The sequence below is a fragment of the Peromyscus leucopus genome, chromosome 19 (genome assembly GCF_004664715.2).
Source record: "Peromyscus leucopus breed LL Stock chromosome 19, UCI_PerLeu_2.1, whole genome shotgun sequence".
NCBI lineage: Eukaryota > Metazoa > Chordata > Mammalia > Rodentia > Cricetidae > Peromyscus > Peromyscus leucopus.
The window spans coordinates 78,479,732-78,507,142 of record NC_051079.1 but is presented as its reverse complement, the minus strand read 5'-3'; the positions used below and the strand labels follow the sequence as shown (position 1 = coordinate 78,507,142).

At 45.9% G+C, this 27,411-nt stretch overlaps 1 protein-coding gene and 1 non-coding gene across 3 annotated transcripts in view; one reads left to right on the top strand and one right to left on the bottom strand.

The window, feature by feature from the left end:
- LOC114696096 (palmitoyltransferase ZDHHC11-like) overlaps positions 1 to 21,650 on the top strand; it is a 30,653-nt gene extending 9,003 nt beyond the window's left edge. For both annotated transcript variants that reach the window (XM_028873652.2, XM_037197250.1), the window contains exons 3-10: positions 2,664 to 2,842; positions 3,579 to 3,680; positions 5,773 to 5,897; positions 7,756 to 7,911; positions 14,911 to 15,023; positions 17,532 to 17,572; positions 20,722 to 20,814; positions 21,298 to 21,650. In XM_028873652.2, coding sequence (XP_028729485.2) covers positions 2,664 to 2,842; positions 3,579 to 3,680; positions 5,773 to 5,897; positions 7,756 to 7,911; positions 14,911 to 15,023; positions 17,532 to 17,572; positions 20,722 to 20,812 — 807 coding nt within the window. In that variant the 3' untranslated portion in view covers positions 20,813 to 20,814; positions 21,298 to 21,650. The remainder of the gene's footprint in view (positions 1 to 2,663; positions 2,843 to 3,578; positions 3,681 to 5,772; positions 5,898 to 7,755; positions 7,912 to 14,910; positions 15,024 to 17,531; positions 17,573 to 20,721; positions 20,815 to 21,297) is intronic.
- Positions 9,378 to 9,484, bottom strand: LOC114696129. The gene has a single exon (XR_003734961.1). It is a non-coding gene; the product is annotated as a U6 spliceosomal RNA (small nuclear RNA).
- Positions 21,651 to 27,411: the final 5,761 nt, after the last annotated feature.

The following is a 27,411-nucleotide window of genomic DNA, read 5'->3' as shown; positions in this document are numbered from 1 at the left end:
GAACTAGCCCACCTATGCCCTGTAAAGGGTCTTTCCTTCTCACTCCCTACCTTCCATATGGTTTCCTTTGTCTTGTATCTCTCCATCAGTTCTGTGGAATAATGTGTGTGAGACCTATGGCTGTCTTAACAGAGCTACTCAAGGTGTCTTAAGTGAGAAATGATGTTTCTCTCTTAGTTCTGGGGTAGCAATCTAAGATGAGAGTGACCGAGGCCACAGTCTCCTGAAAGGCACTGGAGAGTACTACATCACCTGGTCCTTGGCCTGGGGATGCATTCTTCTCCCTGTGTTTATCCATCTCCTGTCCTGGTAATTCAGTGTGTTGTGTTTCCCATGAAGATGTTATTTAGTAGTAGTAGTAGTAGTAGTAGTAGTAGTATGTGTGTGTGTGTGTGTGTGTGTGTGTGTGTGTGTGTGTGTGTGTGTGTGTGTGATTGCACTGTAGCACATGTGTGGAGTTCAGAGGACAATTTTCAGCAGCTGGTTCTCTCCCTCTACCGCAGGATCCAGGTTGTAATGCTTATACAGAAAGCTCTTTCAGCTACTTTACCATTTTGTCAGTCTACAGTTCCCATTTTTATAAGGTCTGTGATCATAGTGGATCAGATTGTTCCCATTGGCCTAATTTACCTGGTTTGTGATGACCCTATTTTGTAAGTGAGGTCTGCCAATTTTGGTGTCAGGACATGGATATGTTTAGGAGATATGTACTGCCTCATAATCCCTGTTTTCCTTCTTACTTTTATTCCTAACTTGGCCCTATTTGGCCCTGCATCTTGTCCGGTGGTTCTGTGTTTACTGCAGTGGGCCTGAGCTTGTCTTGCTCTCTGCCTCATTCCTCCTGCACACCCAAATGCCTGACCTCCATTTCCCCCCAGAGCCCTGCTACACCCACTCCATAGCTCAGCCCCCAGTCAATGTCCAGAGATGTGCAGCTCCAGCAGCTTTCCTGGCTTTTCAGGTCAGGCTATTATCTCTGGAATCCTTTCATTCACTTGTCCCCAGCCTGGCTACACTGGCATTATGTTCAAACCAGCAGCACTAAGTGCTAGTTAATAGCCACTAGAGGGCACCAGCATCACTTGGCACCTGCTAGGCACCATGAGGGGCTGGGAAGTGAGGGTCTGGGTTAGGAGAAGATCAAGGGCTTTCTGTGGAGGCGACCTGAGGGAGCTAGAGACAAAGAAAAGCCCGAAGATCCCTCTCATGGTACAGAAGAGAAAAAGCCCACCAGTCTGGTGGCCCATGAGGGTCCTTTCGCCAGTGGGAATCCCACCTTGCTGACAAGGGAATAAATACACAGTTTAGACAACAGGGTCCACTGTGCAGTATCAAAATTTAACATAGAAGTCTCTTTTAGAGTCCTGGATTTGGAACAATGTGAATTAGAAGAGGGGACATCAAGCAGGGTGTCTTAGCTGCTGCTGTAGATCAGCCACGGAATTTGCCCTGGAGGAATCATGAGCCCATACAGTACCAGAATGTTGGCTTCTCCTGGGCCTCCCCTCTTCCTGCGGAAACAGGACAAGGGAGAGGTCACTAGTTCGAGGAGACTGAGGAGGGTGGTGTCCTGAGCTGGCGCCCTTCCCTTGTTTGTTTACTAAACACAGATTGTTGCTAGGGAATGTTCCAGCCAGCTGTGGTTCTCATAGGCTCCCACATGGAAACTTCCAGAGGGAGTTGGAGGGAGGCCTCCATAGAGGATGCCTCACCCTGCTTCTTTCACATTAACTATCCACAGAGACAGGCTTATGTGAGGGCAGGGGCAGACCCTCAAGTTTTTCTTCTGGGCTCCCTCTTGGGATTGTCACCTTGGCATGTGGTAGGGAGTGGCCAGCCAGTTCATTTGGGACAAAATATAGTATAGTAAGGTCACCAGCAAGATTCTTTTGAGTGATTCTTTTGAGGGTTATCCTTGAATGGTTCAAAATTTACTGGCAAAGTGTTGCTGAACAAGCTTTGCACAGGAAAATGTGATTAAAAAGATGTGCTGTAACTGTCTTTCACAGGAGAATTCCATTCCTAGAGGGACAAGTGACGGTTATGTCTGAGGTCTGAGTCCCCGTGAGACCAGAGTCTTTGTGTGCCATATTGGTGCTTTTAGGGTGGCCTCCTGGTACTCCACATGAAGGCTGGGTACTGGCTGTCCTTTAGTGTCTGTGTGGCAGGTCCAGATCCAAGGGAACCTGGCTCAGTTGCACCCTGAGAACTACTTTGCAACCATAGCCTCCTTATGGTCGGCCTGTGTCCCAGGAGTCTCCAAGAGTAGGACTTACCTGTGTAAGCCAAGAATGGATACTGGTGGTTTAGAGAATATGTGAGGGTATCACAAGGCGTGGTCACAGAGGGCCTGGGCAGTTTTCCTCTCAGCCTCACCTCCTTTGTTCCTCAAAAGTTCTCTTGGGCTTCCTGCTGCCTACTGGTTTCCTTGAGAGCAGGTCTACTCTAGTGTTACAGGGAAAGAGTACCTGGTCACATAAAGCATTTCAAGGCCTGTGCACACCGTGGCCAGCGGTTGGCTGGCTTGGCTAGGTTTCTGAAGTGACTGTCCCTGTGGGATCTGCTCTTGGGTGCTGCAGACGTCCCTGACACCGTCTGTCCCCCGGAAGACACCTTACATCATGCCAGCCAGGCCCAGGGCTGTGTGTTCCTTAACAGCCCAGGTGATGGGTGTGTTGTCCGTGTTCCACCTCGTCGTGCACTTGATTGCAACTACCATCGATCCCGCTGACACCAGTGTCCGACTCAAAAAGGACTACTCGGAGCCTGTGCCGACTTTCGACCGGTCCAAACACGCACATGTGATCCAGAACCAGTACTGCCACCTGTGTGAGGTTACTGTGTGAGTGGGGTATCTGCTGAGCAGTGGGGCAGGGCTGCTTTTAGGAGTTTGGGTGTAGAGTTCTGCTGACCCATAGCCCCACAGTCGACCAGCTGATCCTGCTGGTATTGAGCACTGGCCCTTTGTGGCATCCACGGAGGGCTTGGTCATGTGTTCACAGCCTTCCAGGAGACCACAGTGTACTGCCCTACCCTACAGACTGACAGTTCTGCCTTCTGGTTCCCAAACCCCTCTCCCAGGGGATGAAGACTGCATGGGAGATCCAGTGTGTCATTCTCAGGTCCTCTTGTACACACAGGCCCTTCTTTGTAGTAGTGGTCGGTGGGCAAGTGTGCCACTTCCATGTGGTTTTTCTGATAAAAAACCCAACTGGGAAGAAGGGAGGGCAATTTCAGTTGATACCTGGTGGATATCAGGACCTGAGGAGGGCAGCACACTGACTCGGCTATAGGAAGGCACTGTAGGTACTGGGTGAGATACAAGCCTTCAACTCCTAGATTCTCAGGCTCCCATCTAGCAAACAAGCCTACCTACAGGGAAGTCCACAGTCTGCCTTACAAAAACAATGCCCATGGGCTCAGGCTCATCTCTCTCCCAAGATGGCCTTGTCTTTCCTACAGACTTCCAGTGCCCTATTGCCTTCAGATGGAGGCCCCACCCTCCATTTCATGGTAGACATTCAGTTCCCTTGGTGCATTTGGGGCCAGCAGTCTGTTTCTCCCAATTTCTCTCCCAGGAGCAAGAAAGCCAAACATTGCAGCTCCTGCAACAAATGTGTCTCTGGCTTTGACCACCACTGCAAATGGCTGAACAACTGTGTGGGCAGCAGAAACTACTGGTAAGGTACTCTCAGGGTCAAGGCTGTGACCTAAGGGAGGGATCTGTGGCCTGGGATTCATAGGAATAGGTGGCAGGTGACAGAGGGGAGGGGGCCATCAAGGCTGGGAACAGCACAGGAAAAGGGTGACCTTTGGGCCATATCTCTGCTATGGCAGAGCTTAGTGCCCATGTGCTACTGGTTCTGATGTGTTGGTGGGGTTGTTCCTGAACATGTGGAGCAAGCTCACACTCACAAAGTCCATCATTATTGACAGTTGGTCACAGCCTGGCTGAGCCTTCTAAACTTCCTGCTTCAGGCCTATCTACCTTCTCAATGCATGGCCACCAACCCAAGAACAGTGGCAAGACTATTGAGCATAGGAATGAAAATTTAGGCCACCCTCAAACATTGCCCTGGTCATGAGTACAGAATCCAAAGAGCCATTGGGCACCAGGTCAGGGTGTAGGACAGTAATGCTCAAACTTCCTACTGCTGCAACTCCCTAATACAGTTCTTCATGTGTGGTGACCCCCAACCATAAAATAATTTTCATTGCTACTTCATAACTGTGATTTTGTTACTGTTATGAATCATAATGTAAATATTTTTTGAGATAAAGGTTTGCCAAAGGGTCTCTACCCACAGGTTGAGAACCACTGGCCTAGGCTGTCCATCAACCTTGGGAATCCTGAAGATGAACAGGGTATAGTAGCTCCTTACCCCCAACCCCATGCCTTGCTCTGCCCTGACAATACATTGGGCTGTGGGGTCTCTGCCATACATCCAGTGAAGTGCCTGGGGCCACAGATTTAGGTTTTGCTCCTTCCTGATTGAGCTTTTGAGCTTGAAAAAAAAAATGCAGCCACTGTTACCAGGCATTCCAAAGTGGTCTGTTAGTGGTGTGTCACCATGGTTCTGGCAGTGACTGGGTTAGCCAGGAGACCCTTGACCACAGTCCCTTTGAGTGTCTCACACTGGCTTACAGAGAATCAGGAGGTTCTTCAACTAACCAAGCATTTCCGGGAAGGCAAATTGGAATAGGTAAGGGTGTGGCCTGCCCATGAGTTAGGGGAGAGGACAGAAAAAAAGGCACACTTAATGTGCATGGTGTTGAGAGATAGCCTCTGTGTGGTGAAATTGGGGCTGGGAAAGAGCAGAGGGTGATAGGTGCCACCCATTCTCACTAGAGAGCCTGAGCCTTAACATCCTCACTTTCTGTCCCCTCATTCTCCAGGGTCCAAGAAAGCATGAGAGGGGGCAATGGAATTAAAAAACATTTTAAAATTTATTTTTATTCCACGTATATGGTATATGGATGTTTTTGCTTGCATGTATGTCTGGGTTCTTCTTGGCCTTGGAGGCCAAAAGAGGGCATCATATCCCCTGGAACTAGAGTTACAGACAGGAACCATGTGGGTGCTGGGAATTGAACTCTGGTCCTCTGGAAGAGCAGTCAGTGCTCTTAAGCACTGAATTATCTCTCTAGTCTTGCAATAGCATTTGGCACCAGGGTTGAACAGAAGCCCTGAAAGGGAGTTCCATGTCTCATAGTCCTAATAAACAGGAAGCCAAATGGTCTTTCAGAGTGGGGTGCAATAAAGGCTGCAGGAGGTCAGTCCAGTGCATGGGAAGGTAGTGATGGAAGAATAGTGGGGGGGGGGAGGAAGAGGAGGAGGAGGAGGAAAAGAGGAAATAAGAAAGGCTGTGATTCCTGAATGGCCATGATTAGAGCGTGCTTGGTGGAAGAGGTTCTGTCTGCCTAGGTGATAGTCTGCCATCTTGGGGATTAACCTTTCCCATCGGATGGGAATGATATTCTTGTCCAGACTGCAGGATGGAAGGATATGAGGGCTCAGGCAGAAGGCTGTAGGGAATGTGGAGCATGATCAATACAATCAGGAGCCAGCATCTGCCTAGGGTATGTGAAAGACAGTAGAAAGAGCACGTGAGGGAAGAGTAGAGAAGACACCCATGGAAGAGTTCTGTGCTTCTATGAGGTGGACCACACCAGACCTGTATGTTGACCTCATATGCTTGGCTAGGTGTTATTCTGTCCTGACCTCTTGCTCGCTCGCTCGTCTCTGAGCAGGATCTCACTCCTCTCACACAGGTTCTTCTTCTGCTCTGTGGCCTCAGCTGTAGTTGCCCTGCTTGGCGTGATGGTTATCTTGTTGTACATCTTCATCCAGTACTTTGTCAACCCCAATGAGCTTCGCACAGACCCCCGGTATAAAGGTACCCTTCTGACGCTTAGGGACTGCTTCTACCTGGTTCCCATGTGCCAAGGGTTAGGCTTCCCAGTCTCACCCTCCATGTTCCCTCACTCTCCAGTTGACCTGAGCCCCTCTGAGACCTAACATCCAGGGATTAGAGTGAGGTATACTCTGACCCTTCTGTCCTTTCAGTCAGTCTTGAGCACCTAGACAGTGAACCTTCAGCAGTGCTGGGTGGAGAAGGCAGGAGCTTATCTTGTAGGACACAACTACTTGTAGAGATGAACAGCAGAAAGTGGAGCTATTACGTTGAGCCACAGACTCTGAGGTGAAGCTCAGAGATTATATGAATAAATGGGCCCAGAAGCACAAGTCCATGGCACAATTGTCTGAAATAAGAGAGGAAGGGGGTGGGCTGAACATGGCCTCCAAAGTGTCTGAGTCCTGAACCAGACCTGAGGTAGCACATTATTTGGAAAAAGGATCTTTGTGGATATGATTAGGAATTCTGAGGTAAGGAACCTGTCCTAGGTCCCTCATGTTCCCAAATCCAATGCCAGTGTCCTCAGGAGAAACAAGAGGAAATGCTGACTTGCAAAGGACCTATGGAGGTAGGAGGCAGAGGCTGGGCCATATGACCACAAGCCTGAGAGGGCCTATGGCACTCAGAGCAGGAAGAGGCTAAAAGGGTTGTCTCCTGGAGCCTCAGAGAGAGGATACTCTGATTTTAGGCCTGTGGTTTATAGATATGAGAGAATTACTGTACTATGTAAGTGCCACCAGCTTATGGCCATTTTTCACAACAGCCCCAAGATACTGACAGGTGACTAAAGTGGGATGTTCCTTTGCTGGTTATCCTATGGCCAGGGGGAAGCCACCCATCTCTGCTCTAAGCATCACAGGCATTTGCCCACGTCCTGCAACAAGAGATGTTAGGACCTGTATGCCGCTTGTCCTAGGGCATCCCTGGAGCCAACATGACAGGATGTTCTTTTAAGAAAGGGCTCTATGAGTTCCACATGGAAGCACCTCGCTGCTGCATCCCCTGTGACCATTTAGAAGTTCCTGGTGCTCCTGAGCACTCTTGGGAAGCCACCACTATGGCCTCTTCATTAGTAACGTTTCCTTTCCTAAAGACTTGCCATGCTGAGCAAGCAGAGACAAGGACAAGGAAGGAAAGAGGGATATTCAGAGTGGTGGTGACCTGGCTGGGGCTATTGACCACGGCATCAGATGTGGTGCAGGGAAGTGGATCACGTCTCTCCTTGGAGCAGACTTGTGGTTCTGAGCAATGGGTGGAGGTCCCTTCCTGGCTTGCCATTCCAGGACCCTACAGAGTCCATGGCCCGAGTTCAGAATCTCATGGGCTGGAGTTTATTTACACCATCACGTTTTGAGTTGGCATCCCATGGCCCAGCCCACAAGGCAGCATGCAGTATTCCCTTTTCAGATAGCATACCTAGGAGTCCATTCTAGAAAGAGCTAAGCACCTTTCTGGAATGTGATATGGATCAAGGTGCTTGGGTTTGGAGTCTAGTCCTCTACTGTTCTGTCACACAGCCTAGGAAGCCCCTGCGGTCTTCATTTTGAGGGCCATGGTGAACAGTGCTCAAGAAATGCACTAAGAGGGCTCAGTTTTCATTGATGCCTGTGAGGTGATTGACCTGAAATACAAGGTCAAGGCTTTGGGGAAGGGCAGGAGAGGAAATGGCCAGTGGGCCCATGGGACCCACGGTAGAGCAAGGCAAATACAGGGCAACAGTGCATCTGTTGGCTGGCTGTCCTCACTCACCCTAGCAACCTCTGTCTCTCTGCTTACCTGACTACAGGTGCTGCAGTCAGGGTAGGTGCTAGATGGACATGTCTCTTTGTCTTCACAGAGGTCAGCTCTGAGAACATATGGCTGCTGTTCCTCCCACTGTGGCCTGTGCCTGTGAAGATCCCCCTGGTCCTTTTCATCGCAGTGGTGGTACTGCTGCTAGCCATTGCCAGCTTTGTGCTGCTCGGGCACCTGCTCCTCTTCCACGTCTACCTGAGTATGTACCCACTCTAGACTTGCCACTGTAGCTCACTTGTTTTGAGGCAGACAGTGCCTTGGGAAGCCTTGTCAGACATGAGTTCATAGACAAAGGACAGACTACAGGAAGGAGATACTAAGAGAAGGTCAGCAAGTCCAGCAAGGAACTGAGCTCATGTTCAAAAGCCTGCAGAAAGCACAGGAGAGACTAAAATATACAGAGACAAAGGAATATGACTATTATGCAAGAATAGGCCATTAGGACCAGGAGGATTTAGGAGAGTACCAAGTAGAAATTATAACAATGAAACTTAAGCTCAAGGGACTGGTTTTCCTCATCCAAATAGAGCCAAAAAGGAGGCTCTATATCCACAAATATGTGTCAGACACCTGGTTACACTATTAAGATCCTCTGCCTAAGAAAGTGTTTCTGTTGAGTTAGAGCCACCTCCTCCCCTGTGCATATTGTTTCTGCTGTGGGAACTGGCCATGAAGCCTCTCTGGTCTCTGGCAGTGGTAGGCCAGGCTGGAGGGCACCAGGGCCACTCTTGCAATACTGGTTTCCTGCAGGTTGACTTACCCAAACCTCAAGGATGGTACAGACTCTGCCTTTGGCTGTGAGGACAGTGCCTGGCAGAGTGCTGACCTCCTCCCATGGGAAGACCTCACGCATGTCCAGTGGTTCTTACCAGCAGCACCACCCTGAACCTACAGAGCATGCTTCTTTTTTTTTTTTTTTATTTTACAATACCATTCAGTTCTACATATCAGCCACGGGTTCCCCTATTCTCCCCCCTCCCACTCCCTCCCCTTACCCCCAGCACACCCCCATTCCCACCTCCTCCAGGGCAAATCCTCCCCCGAGGACTGCGATCAACCTGGTAGACTCAGTCCAGGCAGGTCCAGTCCCTTCCTCCCAGACTGAGCCAAGTGTCCCTGCATAAACTCCAGGTTTCAAACAGCCAACTCATGCAATGAGCACAGGACTTGGTCCCACTGCCTAGTTGCCTCCCAAACTGATCAAGCCAATCAACTGTCTCACCTATTCAGAGGGCCTGATCCAGCTGGGGGCCCCTCAGCCTTTGGTTCGTAGTTCATGTGTTTCCATTAATTTGGCTATTTTTTTCAATAATTGAGTAAAACCGAAATTTATTATAAGCCATAGTCATCCTAGGGACCTCCATGCTATATATATAGCCTCCATGGTTCTATGGGTTGTGGTCTGATTGTTCTTTATTTTATATCTAGAATCCACTTATGAGTGAGTACATACCATGACTGTCTTTCTGGGTTTGAGTTACCTCACTCAGGATGATTTTTTCTAGTTCCATCCATTTGCTTGCAAATTTCATGCTTTCATTGTTTTTCTCTGATGAGTAGTACTCCATTGTGTATATGTACCACATTTTTTTCATTCATTCTTCCATTGACAGGCATCTAGGTTGTTTCCAGGTTCTGGCTATTACAAATAGTGCTGCTATGAACAAAAATATGGAACGCTTCACAAATTTGCATATCATCCTTGCGCAGGGGCCATGCTAATCTTCTCTGTATCGTTCCAATTTTAGTATATGTGCTGCCAAAGTGAGCACCAGAGCATGCTTCTTAATCTGTGAGTGTGTTTATTAGCACACATTCCCGACTTCAGCATTGTAATAACTTGAAACTTAGATTCTTCTTCTCTTCCTCTTCCCCTTCCCCCTTTTCCCTTCCTCCTCCTCCTAATATAGTGAAAACCCCTGAACTAAATCTTGTTGGTGCAATTTATGCTTTAGGGTTTTTGTTAGGAATGACCTGATCCATTTCTATTTACTTGTGTTTAGATGTATTTGTAGAGTGGGGTAGAATCAAATCTCAAACCTATATCAACTGAACCTATATGTTTCAACAGAACACCATGTGCTAGTTTATCAGTAACAAGGCTGGGAGGGCACCTCATATTCCCTGTGACTTAAACCCTCAGAATGGTGCATCTTTGGGTTACCTTTAAAACTCTCCACTGCTTTTATAAATAGGAATTTATAAAAACAAAACATTTACTCTCTAAGCTTATCTGTAATGTTTTCTCATGTCTAAATGCTTTCAGATTTATCAGTAATGCCACTTTTCCTAGCAGCTGACCTCAGGTAGAACTCATTTTCCTCTTTATCTGGTTGTTCCCTTCTCTCAGAGTTAGGTCCAGCAGCTGGTGTCATGTCCTATAGGCCTGAAGATTACTGAGGCCCATCCTGCCCAGGAACATAAATTCAGTGTTAGTCATTTTTCCTCCACCTCATAGTAAGGACTTTGTGCCTACCATGTGAGGCACAATGGTGCCTACCAATGTGGGAGGCAATTCTGCATCTCTGATGAGGTTTGAAGGCATCCACATTCTGGTAACGAGGGGGACAATGGCATTGAGGCACATGGTGTGAGCAGAACTTTGCTGAGACATCCTTTGTGGACATCAGACTGCAGTGAACTTGCAGTGAGGTCTGATGTGCTGAGTCCAGAGTAGTGAGCACAACAGGCTTCTTTCCACAGAAGGCCCCTAAGAGGGATTGTATCCCCTGGAATATGCCAGGCACCATGAGCTACTTTGTCCCACCTCTGCCATGTATGAGACGCTCAGCAGCAAGGACCCAGGAGCTATCAGCTGTCCCTGTCTGTACTCTTTTATATAGCAACTCTTTGAGACTAGGTTCTGGGACTGCACAGTCTAGACCACACATGAAGCTACCAAAACTGAAGCTTCAGAGCTTAAAACCTGCACCTCTTCCTCCTTCACTCCAGAACCCCCAGGAGGCCAGACAGTCTGGGTGCGTTCCCTGTTGCTCATTTAGGCTAAAAAACAGCCTGAGGACATGCTGACAGCCATCTCAAGTCTTAATGAATCTCAAAGACTCACCCAGAACTTTTGGGGACCCTAATATGTCACACAACACTTCGCTGGTGTCAGAAGTGTTGTGTCATTGACACTCATAGACCCAAGCCCCGTAGATCCACACGCTTCCTGAGGAGTGCCAGTTCCAAGATTCAGTCAGGATTTTGGCTCCCAGTTCTCTCATCTTCTGCCACCATGCCTGCCCTCTCAAACAAGCTTCATAGACAAAGATACATCATAGCAGCTTTTGTCACGACCAGAAAGAGTGAGGAGGCCTCACGTGACCCAAGAAAGGCAGACGTGTGCAGTGATGCCCTGTAACTGTCCATGATATCATTACCTGGCTCTGTGAACGTAGACCTCAGGCTGAAAACTGAAGAAACCAAGGGCTCCATGATGGGAAAACTCCTCCACAGATGGAGAGGAAGGCATGGTGCAGAGAGCCCTGACTGAATCTCTAAGGCCCACCCAGCACTGGGCCAACTATGCTGAGAGGAAGGCACAGACAGGAACTCCTGCTATGGCATCTCTGACTTGACTCCCAGGACAACTTAGACTGCAAGGTGACTTTTCTAACCTGGAATTCCTCCACTTTTTATTTTATTTTTTTATTTTGAGACATCCTTGGCTGGCCTGGAACTCACTACGTAGACCAGGCTGGCCTAGAACTCACAGAGACCTGCCGGCCTCTGCCTCCAGAATGCTGGAGTTAAAGGTGTGCACCACCACATCTGGCTTCCTCCACTTCTTGACAGCACTTCCAGCTTCAAGGTGTAAGAGACTGGCCACTTACTAGCTTTTGGCCCCAAGATCCTTGATGTTGAAAATGACTTGTTCATAGTACTCAGGGTCAACCAGGCCTCTCAGGAAAGGGTTTTTATGCTGCTATACCAGCAAGGGGAAGGTGGCAGAGGCCAAGAGAATATTGCTCAGCCCTCATGCTCAAGTGCCCTCAGCGATCTGCTTTTCCCTCCCAGAACACTGAATAGGACTTGCTTTCATCTCTCCTCTCCAGAAATGTAACCAAGGTATGTGATGGCCAGGGTAATCCCATTGGTCAGATGCTCTGAGGCCAAAGGCCTGTGAATTGGCTGGAAATGTGTGTGGGGTGACCACAGATCTAGACTTCTGTTCTTGTAGCTGCTGATATGGGCTGGCTTTTTTTGCCCATGGTGAGCTGCAGTATGCCTGCACTGTTCCTTATATGATGGGTATGTGATTCATAGAGAGCCAGATTGCCGTACTTCCTAAAGAATGGCATGCTTCCTTTTGTAACCTCTGAGAGAAGGTGGTGGTAAAAGGGGCCTGCTATGGCCATGAGAGCATTTCCAGTTCAGGGCATTCTCTGCAGGCCAGGGACATGCACAGAATTGGTACTGAATTACTCTTCAAAAGTGTCCAAGTGCCCTGTGTGTAATACCACATCTGCTGCACCACACCCTGGAGAACAAGTCGGACAGCCAGCCACTGAGAGGTGCTGCTACCACTGTTACCTATGACACTAAGATGGGCTCAGAGGGCTGAAAGCAGGACACGGTGGAACTGGTGCCAGCTGGAGTTATATGAAGGATATGGCTGTTTACAATGAAGGGACTGAAAAGTGTTCCTCTAAGATGGAAGAATTGGAGTGAGACTGAACATGTTGAGTTCAGGGCATTTAGACATCAAATAGTTCCAGGACATGTTGGCTATTGTTATATATTATTAAGACTGCTCCAAACTGTAGCTCTCACTCATCACTGTAGGGCCAGGGTAAACACAGCTCAGCTGGGTGCTCTACTCAGGACATCCACATTGGGTTTCAGTGGTCACAGTGCCACCATAAGATTCTTCTTCTGAACTCCCTGCAAGGTGACTGGCAGATGTAGTTCCTCTGCCACCTTGCTCTGATCCTTTCTGGGTGGACTACAAAGTGTCTCACAACAGTGACTGGCTTCATGTAAGGAGTAGGACCGCAGAGTACCCTGGCCATGGACAGGGCTCACTGATAGCTCACTGATAGCTCTGTAGATCTGGCCTGCACTCAAGGACTGGATCTCAAGGTACGAGCATCCATGTGGATTGCCCTCTATGAGGCACCAATTTGAATATGGGCTGGAGATTCAAGGGCCCCATGCCCAGCAAGTGTGGGAGGCTAAAGTACCTGCAATAGAGGGATGAGGGTGTGTGTGGTCATGTTGGGGGAGGAATAATGTGTTGAAACCAGTAGAGAAAGGACAGGATCCATACACTGTCAGAGCTGGCTGTTGGTTGGTGCCTGGTCACCCTAAAGGACACACAGGGACATTACTCAGTTTTGGATGTGCTCATCAGTTGGCTTGAATGGCATTTCCATAACTCTTGGAAAGAAGGGAGGTTTTAATCAGAATGTTAGCAAGTGCAGGCCCACAGGCTTACTCTGACATGGGTGCTAGCTGATGAGACTGGATTACAGTTGGGTGGGCCTAGGGAGATTCATCACTCCAACAACACAAAGCCAAGCTCTGTAGGAGCTCTGGATTGGGGCAGCCCATCCCATCTGCTTCTTGAGCTACAGATAGAGCCATTGGGTGGTCCCATAGCTCCTCAGAAATACTTGTAAACTACCTGCTCTCGTGTGTTGATTTTGAAAAGTCAGACCCCTCCCTAGAAGCAAAGAGCTGAAAATAGGCACTTACAGCTCTTTTCTCAAAAACACATCTGGTCTTCTTGCAATAACCCAAATTGCTTCTGCTAAGTGTGGTTGCCAAAGTCTCAGCCTGAGCTGGGGTTGCTTGCCATGCCTCACATTTGTTGGTAGCCCTGTGTTCTCTGAGGCAGAGCATCTAGGGTGAGGTGGCTGCATGGGGTGGGGGGGAAGCAGGCATGGGGTGGTAGGCAGCTGGCAAGGTCAGCTCAGGGATTCAGTACTCCTACCAGCAGGACTTCTATTGCCTCTAGGCAGCTACTGCTCTGAAGATGAAGGCTTCTAGAGCCCTTAGACAGAGTAGTCTTCCCTGAGCCTGGCCTCTGGGCGCCATCCCAGGAGGTTCTGGAGTCATCTGTCATGATGCAGAAAGCAGGGCACCCATGAGAGGTGCCGCAGTCCAGTTCCTCTGGGACACCCACCTCTGAGCTTAATTAGAGGCTTTGCTTTGGGCAACAGTTAGGGAACAGTTAGGTCCTGTCACTCATAAAATGTGCAGAGCATAGCTTGTCTGGTCTGAAATACCTGGTCCTCCTGGCCTTGGGACATGCAAGGCAGGGCAGTCACTCCCTGGCAACAATTACTGTTTTTAAATACTTTACATTGGATTGGATTGCCATATAAAAATGACAGAAGGTAGATTACTAAATCAAAAAAATACTTTTAAAAAGGAACTACTTGTTTTAAATAGGATAAGTAATGAAATTTTTTTGTCTGAGTTTATCAAATGTTACTGGACTGGACATTGTTATATATTAATGGAGTTTTTTGCCTGAATCTGTCAAATGTTAATGGACTAGACATCATTAATGTAATCTTGACTGTGTATATTGTATATACTTATTGGATATAATTTTTCTTATATTAGTTATAAGCTTTTTTAAATTTTAGACAAAAAAGGGGAAATGTGGTGGTATTGTGTTCCCTGAAATATTGTGCATGCTAATAAACTTATCTGGGGTCAGAGAACAGGACAGCCACAATATTAAACATAGAGGATAGGCAGTGGTAGCACATACCTTTAATCCTAGCATTCCAGAGGCAGAAATCCCTCTAGATCTCTGTGAGTTCAAGGCCACAAGGATATAGCCAAGCATGGGGACTCATGCCCTTAATCCCAGAAAGTGAGCCTTTAATCCCAGGGAGTGATGGCAGAAAGCAGAAAGATATATGAGGTGTGGAGATCAGAAACTAGCAGCATTTGACTGGTTAAGCATTTGGCTGGTTAAGCTTTCAGGCTTTTGAGCAGCAGTTCAGCTGAGATTCATTTTGGATGAGGACTCAGAGGCTTCCAGTCTGAGGAAACAAGACCAGCTGAGGAACTGGCGAGGTGAGGTAGCTGTGGCTTGTTCTGCTTCTCTGATCTTTCAGCTTCACCCCAATACCTGGCCTTTGATTTTATTAATAAGACCTCTTAAGATTCATGCTACATCGTGACATTGTGCATGGCTTCTGGATGACCCTGTCCTTTTCTGCCCTTCCCTTTGCAGTTGCCAAGAACCTGAGCACATTTGACTACATGGTGCAGGCCCGATTCCAGAGGAATTCACGTTCAGCAGAAAAGAAAGAGCCACCTCTGCGGAAAAAGGGGAACCTTTCCCAGGTGTGCTGGTCCTTCCGTGTCATGCTCGTGGAAGGGCTGAGGCCAGTGTGTGGATGCACCCTATACAGGGACTTCCCAGCTTTGCACTATTTCACTGTTGATGCTGTCCTAAGACTCAGTGGAACTGTGTGGTGTGTAGAGTGTCTGTAGATACAGTACTTAGCGTGTATGTCTGCATAGTACATAATGTGTATGTGCATATGTGCTCGTGTATGGTATGTGTTTCCATGTGGTATGTAATGCATGTAGTGCATGGTGTAAGTGTAGTTTGGTTGTGTCAATGTATGATATGTGTGTCTATGTATGGCACATAATGTATATATGTTATGTGTGTAATATGTGATGCATGTGTATGGTGTGTGATATGTCTTTGTGGTGTGGGACGTTTTTGTGTTGTGTGTAGTGTGTTTATTTGACATATGGTGCATTATATGGTATGTCTATTTGTTGTATATGGTATCTGATGCATCTGTGTAGTATGTGGTATGTCTGAGTCTATGAGTTGTGTTTGTGTGGTATGTGATGTGTATGATATGTGGTATGCCTGTGTGATGTGTGGAGTGTATGGTGTGTGAGGTATTGGTATATTTGTGTGGTGTGTCTATATGGTGTATTGTGTGTGAGGCATTAGTATGTTTGTGTGATGTGTCTATGTGGTGTCTGGTGTGTGGTGTATGCATGTGACTGTGTGGTGTGTGAGTGTATTGTGTTTTTGTGTGTGTATGTCTGTGTGGTGTGTGGTGAAGTATCTCTGTCTCAACCACATTTCAGGTCAGGCTTCATTCTCAGGAGTAGTTAGCCAATACAAATCAGACTCCATTTCTTTTTTGTTTTTTGTTTTGTTTTGTTTTTATTTGTGTGTGTCTTCTTTTGTTTTGTTTTTAAGAGAGAGAAAGAACATGAAGTTGAGGGGAATCTGGGAGGAGTTGGGGGAGAGGAAAGAATTTGATCAAAGTATATTGTATGAGATTCTCAATGAAAACAAAACAAAAAAGGGAGGAGGAGAGGAGAAGGAAGAAGAAAGCACACGAATTCAGATCTCAGAGGAGGGAGTGACCCATGGAGTGACAGCAGGATTAACTGGACACTGAAGCCAGAAAGTATCAGCACAAGGGAAGACTGTAGTGAGGCAAAGATATTCAGTAAATAGAGGCAAAACACATAAAGCATCATCAAACTAAGCACGTCACAAATGCACACAAAGGATCAATTGTACACCGAGAGAAAACGTGTGTATTCTAGAAATGCATTTGTTTAACATCTGTGAAACAATTATTGTAATAAAATACTAACGGGATAAGGGTCAAGAACCTTTTAATCATATCAACCCATACAGAAAATAAATGAGGACTCTGTTAAAACCCTACTTCTGGTTAAAAGAAAATACCCACAGCCCAAGAATAAAATGAAAACTATGAAGAGCTCATTAGTCTGTCATTTTTATGGGGAAAAAGTGACCCTTGCCCCGCTAGCTGGGAACAGGCAAGGACATCCACTCTCACCACCTTTGACATCATACTAAAGCCAGTGCAATGATCGCTTAAGGCATGCCGTGAACAACAGGAAACAGTTTATGGGCAACATAATCCTTAAAAATGTGTAAACCCATAGCTTAACAGCTTTACAACAGCCATGTACCAGATGGATGGAATAAAGGCCCAGACTTACACCTTTCATTTCTGATCAGCTCGTGTTGAACAAAGACAGCCAGGTTAACTGGGAGAAGTTCTGGCTTCCCTGCCTGACCCTGAGCTGAACATACCCAAGACTGAAGGCCATTTTGAGTTTTTCTTTATTCCTGCAGAAAATCCAAACCCAACCACAGGTCTAAGTTTGAGACCTAAATTATAGCATTAGTAGAGAAAACAAAATCTTTGTGACCTTGAACTCAGCAATTTCCACCAATACAACAGTAAAATCAGTGTCTAGAGAAGTGATACAATGAAATATAAATTTTTATTTTCAAAGATTGTCATTAAGAAAACGAAATGGAAGCCATTGTCAAGGTGTTTCTAAACCACACACTTGTACCAAAAATACTAAGAGCTTTCTAATGAAATGGTCCTAAATCTGATCAAATCCTTTGCTGAGGAGAACACGGATGGCAAGGGGAGACAGCATTTGGTAAGACCATTAGATACCCACACACCCAACAGCTAACCTCCTCCAAAAGGCCTGACAGTACCAATGTTAGTGACAAGGCTGAGGGACAGCTCGTCCCAAGGAGCAGAAGGTGAAATGGGATTACAAACTCTCCAGCGGTGGAAACATCAAGTGGTCCTCAGAAAGCTGCACAAATACTGCCACCAGGCCAGCTGTCAGGCCCTCTCCCACCTGGCCGTGGAGACAGGAAGGCATGTGCCCATAAACATGGTTCTGAGGAAGAGTGCTGTCTGGGGAGGGAACGGTCTCTCAGAATTGAAGATAGACTCTAGTTGTGGGCAGCAGGCAGGAAGCCCACCATAAGTAGCTTCTTGTCTCACTTGTGCATTTTTGTTTGCTCTGTAGGAAAAGAGTAACAACTTGAGCTGGTCTCAGGCCTCACCGAGGTGAGTGGCCGCTTCCTGGTGGTATTTTATCTGAAAACAGCTATTGCCTCTTAGCTCAAAGGGCTTTAGAAAATAGTTCATTTGTGGTGTGATGTTTTAAATGATGGGATGACATCGTATAAAATACGGTTGCTTCACTTAGCTTCTGACATCCATAGCTATTTATGTAGCTGTGGCAACTGAGGTATGTCCTTCACAGCTGTACTAGTGTATAAAATTAGAATGCTTCTTTGTGTGCATGAGTGTTCGTGTGTATGAGTGTGCACATGTGTATGGAGGCCAAAGATGGATATCTTCCTTTGTTGCTTTCTGTCTTATTTTTTGAGACCCAGTATCTCTATTTCTTTGTCTCTCTGTTTCCCCAGCCCCACCCCATCAGGTGCTTTTTGTCTTAGCTAGGTTGGCAGGCCGGTGAACCCCAGTGCTGTGATGACAGGCATGTGCTTCCACACTCAGCTTTTGTCATGAGTGCTGGGGATGAATTCATACCCTCATGTTTGCAGGGCAAGAGCTTTCCCACTCAGCTGTTTCCCCAGCTCTGTTGGTTCGTATAATACATCCATGTACAGCCATGTGGGCAGATGGGTACCTATCAATCTCTGACAGTGTTTGGCTTAGATTATAAGATCCTGAGAGTCAGAGCTTGTCATTCATTTCCATCTTGAGTCAAGGAGACATTGAGTAAGAATGCTCCCTAGTGACAGCTCTGCCTGAAAGCAAGGCACATGCCACCAGAAACACGAGACAGAAATTGGCCCTAACACAGAGGGGAGACACATATTTTATAGTGTTCTCTGTTTTCATGAAAAAAAAAAAAAAAACGTTTTGTATAGCCAAGAAAAACTGTAACAGAGACATGATTATACACACTAACTGAATGTTCCACCTTGGTTTTCTGTTGTTCTTTGCTCCTCACATCATAAGCCCAAATGCATGTGTGTTTTGAGAGTTACCATACGAAGTATTTTTCAGACTTGTGGATGTTGCATTTTCACTCTCTCATCTCTGTCACCTCATCTCTAGGGTCTGCTAACACTAACTAAAGGAAAAACAAGTAGATGTTCACTTGAGCCTCCCCAGACAAACACACATATGCAAACCCCCATCCAGCCCTCAGTCATGGTCCCCCATCCAGGACACTGCAGGTGACCATGTCTTCTGAGCAGGCTAGGTGCAGCTTCTCTGGGTCCTCACAGGTTAGTGCCCTGCACAGGGCGGTCCTATATCTGCATCGTGGCTTCTGTAGCTTCTTCCCTGCTGTCCAAGGCTCAGGGGACTCTGTCATGAGCACAGGACACTATTCTTCTGAGGGGAAAGCCATGGTCTCTCCATGAAAGGTAGCAAGAGGTGGCAGGCCAGAGGAAGGGACAAAATAGGGGGTCGAAGCTATAATCTCCACTCATGTCTGTTGGAGAAAGGATACATCTCCATGATTCTCTGAGAATCAGCATTAGACACTCCCTTTTTTTGAGGAAAAGCTGGTGCTTGTCCAGAGAGGAAGAGTAAAGAGGAACAGGCTGGCCCTGTGGCCCCTTCCCACCTCTGTGCCCAGGAAGTTTCTGTCTTACAGAAGCTTCACATTAGTCAGCCCTGTCCTCCCTGCAGTTCAGGGTCAGAGGTACTCCAGGGCCCCAGGACATAACTGAAGTTTCACACTTCATTCGTGCAAATATTGAGAGTCCCTTTAGTTTTTTCCGTCTATTGGTCAGTGAGAACAGCTTATTCTGAAAAAACAAAATCATTTTCTTTTAAAGAACTAATTTTTTGGTCTAAATTGGCTTTCTTAGAAACTTGATCGGCAATACTCTTGTGTAGCCAAATCATTGGGAATGTTGGTTTGAAATGCTGCCTAGTCTTTTAAGCAGACTTCCAGAGTGTCCTCTGTCTCTCTGTCTCTGTCCCTCTCCTCTCCTCTCATCTCCTCTCCTCTCCTCTCCTCTCCTCCTCTCCTCTCCTCCCCCCCTCCCCCCCTCCCCTCCCTCCCCTCCTTTTCTCTCCTCCCCTTCCCTCCCCTCCTCTCCTCTCTCCTCCTCTCCTCGCCTCTCCTCCTCCTGGAAGGCTGGCAAAACCTAACTGTGGCCATTACTATAGCTCCACTCCAAACCACTTCATTTTGTTTCTGATTACCAAATAGATGCACATTATAGACAATTTTGGAAATTACAAAATTTTATAAATAAAACTCTCACCAAAGTCTCCTGCCAGAGAGCATGGTTATTGTCTTAGTCCTATGTGGCACTGCACCAGTCACAAAGCACAAGTAAGTGTCCGTGGGATATAGGTATCAGTTACAGTTATTGGTTAGTGGAATATTCTGGCCCCAACTTCACAGAGCACTCTTTCTAATGGTTGGTAGACCATTTACTGGGAATATTTCCTCTAGCATCTGTATCTGTTGTGAAATATTCCATGAAATAGATGGATAGAGTTAGGAAGCAAACAGGAACAAAGAATGGGACTTTACATAGGAAGAATGTTCTTGTTTGACTTTGAGGGAGTTCCGGTCAGCTGCTGCCTTCCATGTGGTTTGAATTGGTTTTCTCCTGCTGTAGAAGACATTAGCACAAACTCATTGTCTCTACACACAGCTGGGTTCTCCAGTGTCTCACAGGCAGCATTACCCAGAGGGATTGAGGAAGAGTCTGGCTAAGTACATTCAGGAAGCTTCTGGAACTTACTTTTCCTGTCTTTTCCTGCTTTCACCCTCAACACTGTGGGCAGCATGGCTAGCACCATCGTTCTCCTATGCTGAGTCTCTGAGTTCTTCTGCCTTCCCATGCCTTAAGGTGGTTACAGTAGAGCTCCCTGGATACTCCAGATCAGCCTTCTGTGTTAGCTTGCTGGATCTGCTGCAAGAAACTCCCATGAGCTGGAGATGCTGAGGGTGCACAGGGTGACCTTTTATCCATTTGCAAAGACTGAAGATTAGACTTGGCAAAATAGAGTTCTGACACAGGGCCCAAGCAGTATGAGGATGCACCTTTCTGTGTATACCACTGGCTAGGAGTCAGGGCCCATCACACTAGAATCCAATCATGGATTCCCACTGTGTGGTACACATGACTACAGCCCCAAGATGCTGGTATGAGACTCTTCAGCCTCAATTATGGGGTCTCCCCCAAGCTGACGTGTCTGTCTTTCCTCTTCAGAGTGGAGCCCCAGAAGTTCCTGCTGTCTACTCTTTCCCAGCAGTCAAGTATGTGTTTTAAGGCTCCAGCTCCAAAAACAACTCCACAGTAAAGGTGACTATGGCGTGCTGACTGGGGCTTCAGGACACAGGCCTAAGTCACCTGTGGGTCCACAGTTCCCCCAGCCTGCGGAGAGAGCAATGCACTGGGCCTCTGTTTGACTGATATTAAGTTTTATAGTTGTGGGATGGTACTCAGGGCTAACAAAAGTGAGAAACAGAAGGACAATGGAGTGACAGAAATTCTCAACCATAGGGTGTCTGGGGGACAAGAGGAAGTGGGGGTAGAAAATGAAGTAAAACAGTCAAACCACTAAAACTGAAGCAACATCTGTACATGTTAGTGAGGCACACCGGAGGCTACAATTGTAACATACACCCGGAAATAAGATTTACAGTTAAGTGATTAAAACAGATGGTTAAGTGGCCAGTGATGTTCCCTGATGTAATGGCACAACTTACAAGTTTTTTATTTTGATATGGTACAAAATTAATATGAGAAACCATGCTTCTAATTTGGTATTTTGATCTTTTCCAGGGCTAGTGACAAGTATGAGCCTCTCTCAGGATGGCAGTGTCAGGCCATCAGCCCGAGATCATGAGGAGACGCCTCTGCTCTGTGGTACATGATGCTGCTGAGCCGTGCTCCTCAGTAGAGTATATGTATTATGTGTATTTTGGACTTAAGATATCTTCAATTTATGATGAGTTCCTCAGAATGCAAACCCCATTGTCATTCAAGAATCATCTATATAGAAGAATGTTAGCAATGATAGAAGCTAGGTGTTAAGTACATATGAATTTTCACTTTCAAATTTTCTAGATGTTTGAACATTTTCACAATAAAATGTTGAGATATGAATTGGTAAAAATAAACATGGCAAAAGTTCATGTGTTATGTGTGTTATGTTGTGTATAATGTGGTCTATAGTATGTAATGTATGTGTGGTTATTTTGTGTGATATGTGGTGTGTGATACCTATACTATCGCTGTATCTGTATGGTATATGGAGAGTTGTATGTGTGGTGTTTGAGGTGTCTGTGATGTGTCTGTGTGGTGTATATAGAGTCCGATAAGTGATGTCTGCTGTGTGATGTCTTTGTGGTATGTGGTGCATCTATGTGGTGTGTGATATGTCTATGATGTGTCCTGTGGAGTGTTATGTGATGTGTGTTATGATGTGTATGCTGTTTGTGTCTATGTGTTGTATAATGCATCTGTGAGGTGTGTGATATGTCTTTGATACATTTGTTGTGTCTGTGTGGTGCATGATATCTAACATGTGATATGTGTGGTGTTTCTGTATGGTGTGTGATGTATATGGTATATGTATCTGTGTGCTGTGTGGTGTGTCTGTGGTGTTTGATGAATGTGTTATGTCTGTGTGGTGTGTGATGTGTATGTGTGTCTGTATGGTGTATAGTGTGTGTGTTTACAAAGTCTCTGTCCTTTCCTGTGGAACAGTTCAAGAGAGCTGACTGGGTCAGACCCATCTGCACTTGCATCCCTCCTCTGGGGCAGCTGCTAGTGGGTTCCTGGTGGTGGTGGCTGAAGAAGTATGAATTTTGAAAAATTTAAAGGTTACTGGGGCTTCATTTTGTGAGAAGGAATTCACTTTGGCTAATGGCTTCTGAAAGAATGCTTTCTAATTTGCAGAGGGCTCCTCAGCTGCCTGGAGTGACCCTGAGGCTGCAGCAGAGTCCTCAGGGATTCTTTTATGGACTTTTCCTGACACATGGTAGAAATTCTGTTGTGGCTTGACTGACCTACCCCGGACTCAGCCACTAAAGTGATGCTGAGTTATGCCACATCATAGCAGGTAGCTCTGGAGCCTCCTTACTGCTTTCATGATTATGAGACCCCCCTGTCCCTGGTTGGTGTCTGTCCTGGTGTTATCTCAAGTGCTCCAACTCAGGAGTGTCTGGTTTTAGTAATGAGTTACTCAGGAACTCTAACTTTAACCCACTGTGATGCCTGGTATGACATCAGAAAGCAGCAGCTCTAAACATCTAAATCCACAAATCCTCACAGGTTCCAGGCATGCTAGGAAGGACACTGAAGGTCATCAATGCCGTCAATGGGGAATTCTACCATCAAAATGGGGCTTCCAGCGTGCCCCATCATGGATCTGAGTTGTGTATGAGTTTTCATGGATGTGAGAAGAGCTTCATGGTACATGGTGCAGGGTGCAGCACAGTGTCTTCATGGGGTCTTCTGGGGTCATGGGGAAGGGCATTTACAAAGGGGACAAAAGGTTACAACAGTGTGTGATGAGTTCCTATGAACTGTAACTGAACAATACTGCAGAGCTGATGCCTACACGTATCCCCTTCTCATCTAGTTGGGGCCCCAGTGAAACTGTCACTTAAGGCCACAGTGTGGCAACCAATTGCTGAGATGTACCTGTACAAGCAGGTCTGTGTCCCTCAGAGCACCAATGAACTTACTGCTTCAGTGGGATGGCTTTGCTGGGAGTCTCACGGGCCGCTGGGAGAGATGAAATCCACCTAGAAAGGATATGCCTGGCCTGGTAAGTTTACTCTGCAGCAATTCTTCTTGAACCCAGAGCAAAGATAGTCCAAAGTGGGATTGGATGTGAGTAACCAAATCCTAATACATACCCTAGCCTGCTTAATCTGACATGATCTCTCCCAGTCACCAGTTGCTCTTGGGTCCATCCATTGTGGAGACGCCGTACCTTCCACTAACAGAGCCTCAGCCAGAACCAGACTCTGGGAAGATCAGTGTAGAGCTCTTCTCCAGGCACAGGTATACCCGAGGCAGTAATAAGGCCAGTGCTGACAGCCCTGCCTTTGAAGAGCTTATCAGAGCCCATCCCCAGTTTCCCTAGAGTCTCACAGAGAAATTTTGAGGAAGCAAGGGACAAAATGTATGAAGTTGGCTGTAGGTCACTGAGTTGACACCTGCATACAAATAAGCTAGTCCAGATATTCCACTGTGTGTCCTGCAGCAGATAACTCAAGCAGGTTGGAGGAGGAGCAGATTGAAACCCAGCCTCATCTGAGATGTACATTGCCTGTGTAGCCATTATCTGCCTCTTGCTTATCTATTATCATGTATAATTCTGATAAATTATCTAAAAGAAGCTCTCATTGCTGCCGCTGTGGTGGTTAGGGCTAGATCATGAGAACTATCAACGTGGAAAAAGACCCAAGAGCTCACAGTTTTCACTCCACCTGCTGTGGGACAAATTTTCATCTGCATTTAAAAACATGAGTGCCCAATACCTGACAGCAATATGCTAAGGTAGGCACAGTGATGTTAATGGATCCAGCCTCATAAATCTCTATCTAGTTCTAAATTTTTCCAAGTTAACTGTGTGCTTTCTAACTGGCACAAGTTGCTTTTCTCAGGCAATGAACACAAATTATTATTGTAGGTTCAATAAGATATAGAAAATTTTGTTGTCTATATTAGGGAACCAAATTGCTGATTTAAATTTTTCACCCAGTGAAAATTCTGGCTTAATGATTTGTGAATTAAACAAAACAAAAATTTAAGTAATAATACTTTATGTAACCTCTTTCAGGAAGTGGAAAAGGAAGAAAAATACGCCAACTCATTCTGTTTCCATCTGATACAACGACTCTGTAATGTGGTCATTAAAAGTGCCCTAAGTCAATACTTGTTATGAAAATCTAGCTTTGGTGAGCTATAAAGACAAATTCCTGAGAATGTGGGAAACCTATCTCCAAATGTCACACCTCGGCAGGTTTCCAAACCTGTGTATGTGTGATGAGCATAGAGACTCACCTGAGTGAACATTAGGGGGTGTCATGAATGGAGAGGGTTATGTATTTCATGGAGACTCACCTGAGTGAACATTAGGGGTTGTCATGAACAGAGAGGGTTATGTATTTCATGGAGACTCACCTGAGTGAACATTAGGGGTTGTCATGAACAGAGAGGGTTATGTATTTCATGGAGACTCACCTGAGTGAACATTAGGGGTTGTCATGAACGTAGAGGGTTATGTATTTCATGGAGACTCACCTGAGTGAACATTAGGGGGTGTCATGAACGGAGAGGGTTATGTATTTCATGGAGACTCACCTGAGTGAACATTAGGGGTGTCATGAACAGAGAGGGTTATGTATTTCATGGAGACTCACCTGAGTGAACATTAGGGGTGTCATGAACAGAGAGGGTTATGTATTTCAGACTGCACTCCTTTCCACGCACTCCTCAGCCTCCCTATATTGTGATCAAGGTCACACACTTGAGTTTTGTCAGGGTGTTGTAGACACAATGACACCATCACTTCCAGGTCACCCTCCACAAACATCTCCTCACCTCAGTTCACCCTGGCTTCTCATATCCCGCGGCACTAAAGTGCAGATGTCTCAGGATGGCCCCGGGAGTCATCGGTAGAGGAAGGTCATTGTGACTTCAGACAGAAGGAACTTAACTTTCTATCTTTAACCCATTGTGTTTTCCATAAATGGAAGCATCAATGCTATTCTCACCTCTAACTTGCTTTGTGCTTTACATGAATAGAAGTATCAGTGCTGTTGAAAAAATGAACAGGAGTACCTTGAGCCTGGTACCATCAATATAGTAGTACATGCCACAACTGATTAAAATGTATTCCAGAAATGTAGAATTGTTTTAAGATACTAAAAAACAATTATGAGGCATGGAGGTTATTGATTTCAAGGTCAGCCTGGGCTTTCTGGAAAGAAGGGAGACTAGAAAGGGGGAGTTGCATGTATGACACCGGCATGAACTCCTCAGTAACAGTCATTTAAAATTACAGTGAGTACCATCTCACACCCATTAGGAAGGTTATATATTTGAAAAATAATAAAGCCCAGAAAAATATCAAATATTGGTGGCAATGTAGAGAACTAGAATTCTTGTACCCCTGACTTGCACTCAGAATCACTTTGACTACTATGAATTCCCATATTCACTTTAAGACTAACCTCTCAGTTTTACTTTAAAAAAGCCTAAAGAAAATTCAATAGGGATTGTGGGAGATCTACAATTTTAACAGTATTTTATGTTCTAATCCACGAACCATAAATAGATGTCTCATTTCTCTGAGCAATTATTTTTAGATTATGTACAAATTTTGTCAGTTTTCTTAAATTCATTGTTTTCAATGGTATTCTGAGTTGAATAATTTTGTAATAATATATTCAGTCTTTGACTTAACATATGCAAATATAAATTGAGTATTTGACTTCAATTATTATAAAATAAATATTTCATCTATAACCTTGCTTTATTATTTTTTATTAATGTTTTTTATATATTTTTGATCATGTTGATTGGGATAAAGGATAATTTTTAATTGGTATGTCTTCAGTTTGAATGTTTGAATTGTTGTGGCAATGTACAGAGGAAAACTGTGTCCTGAATTGTATCCACACTCAACTGTTAAGATGTTTCTACAGTGCTATTTGAGAAGGTAGAGGATATTTGTAGCTTAATTGGTACTATGAGTTGGAACTTATTCATGAGCATGTATTAGGCACATAATTTTTAATGAGCATGTGGATGTCATATGTAAGATACTGATGAAACAGCAAGTGTAGGCAAGTTCGGGCACCTGTGCACAGGTGTGTGGGCAGGACCCACACCATGGGGAAAGAAAGAACGGGGATAATGGGAATATGGATGCTCACATTCAGGTAGCTGAGATGCTTCCTTTGGGAGAACTGCAGGGCAGGTTTTCAGAAACACCTGCCTAGGAAAACCCTTCATGACACCAGCAAGCTCAGCTGAGGCCCCAAACCTAGAGGCCACTAGAGTGACATTGGGAGCTGCTCAGGCCCTCAGGCTCAGTTTGTATCTTATCCTGTTGGATGAGGTCCCCAGATGCCCCTCTCTGTTCACCTTCCAGATGGTCCAGTTCTGAAGCTCCTGTGCTGGAGACTGGTGAGCACAGGAAACACTCATGGACCTGGGTGTCACAAAGACCTCACTGCAGGGATGTCTGGGGAAGTTATCGTCTGCAACCTCAAGTTTCTGAAACTTCACTGGGCTCCTAGCTCCTCATCAGTCAAGTTGAGAAGTGGGCTGTGTGTGAGGACCAGAAGGGACTGACAGTGCAGCTCTTCTCGTTTTAGACTTTGGGCCCACAGGATGGGAATTGCAGTTCTTGGCTGGAGACAGACTCTGGGAACAACTTGCTTTTAAATAGCCTCCATGTTTTAGCTACTTGTGATGGCTATTCTTGATTACATCTGGAATTAACTAGAACCCAAGTGTCTGGGTACACCTATGAGGGATTTTTTTCTTAATGCAATCACTTGAAGTGGGAAGACCAACCTTTAATCCAGATCTTTTGAAGTGGAAAGACCAAACTTTAATCCAGATCTTTTGAGGTGGGAAGACCAAACTTCAATCCAGATCTTTTGAGGTGGGAAGACCCACCTTCAATCTGAGCCACATCTTCTGCTGGCAGCCTATATAAGGACACAGACACGGAAGAGGAAGCTTATGCTCTTTTTGTCTCTTTGCTCTTACTTTTGCTGGCAAGTCCATTCCTTCACTGGCATTAGAGCCTACTCTTCAGGATTCTTGTGTATACTGAAGATCGGCTGAGACATCGAGCCTCATGGACTGAACAACTACTGGATTCTTAGATCTTCTGTCAGTAGACAGCCATGTTGGACTAACTGA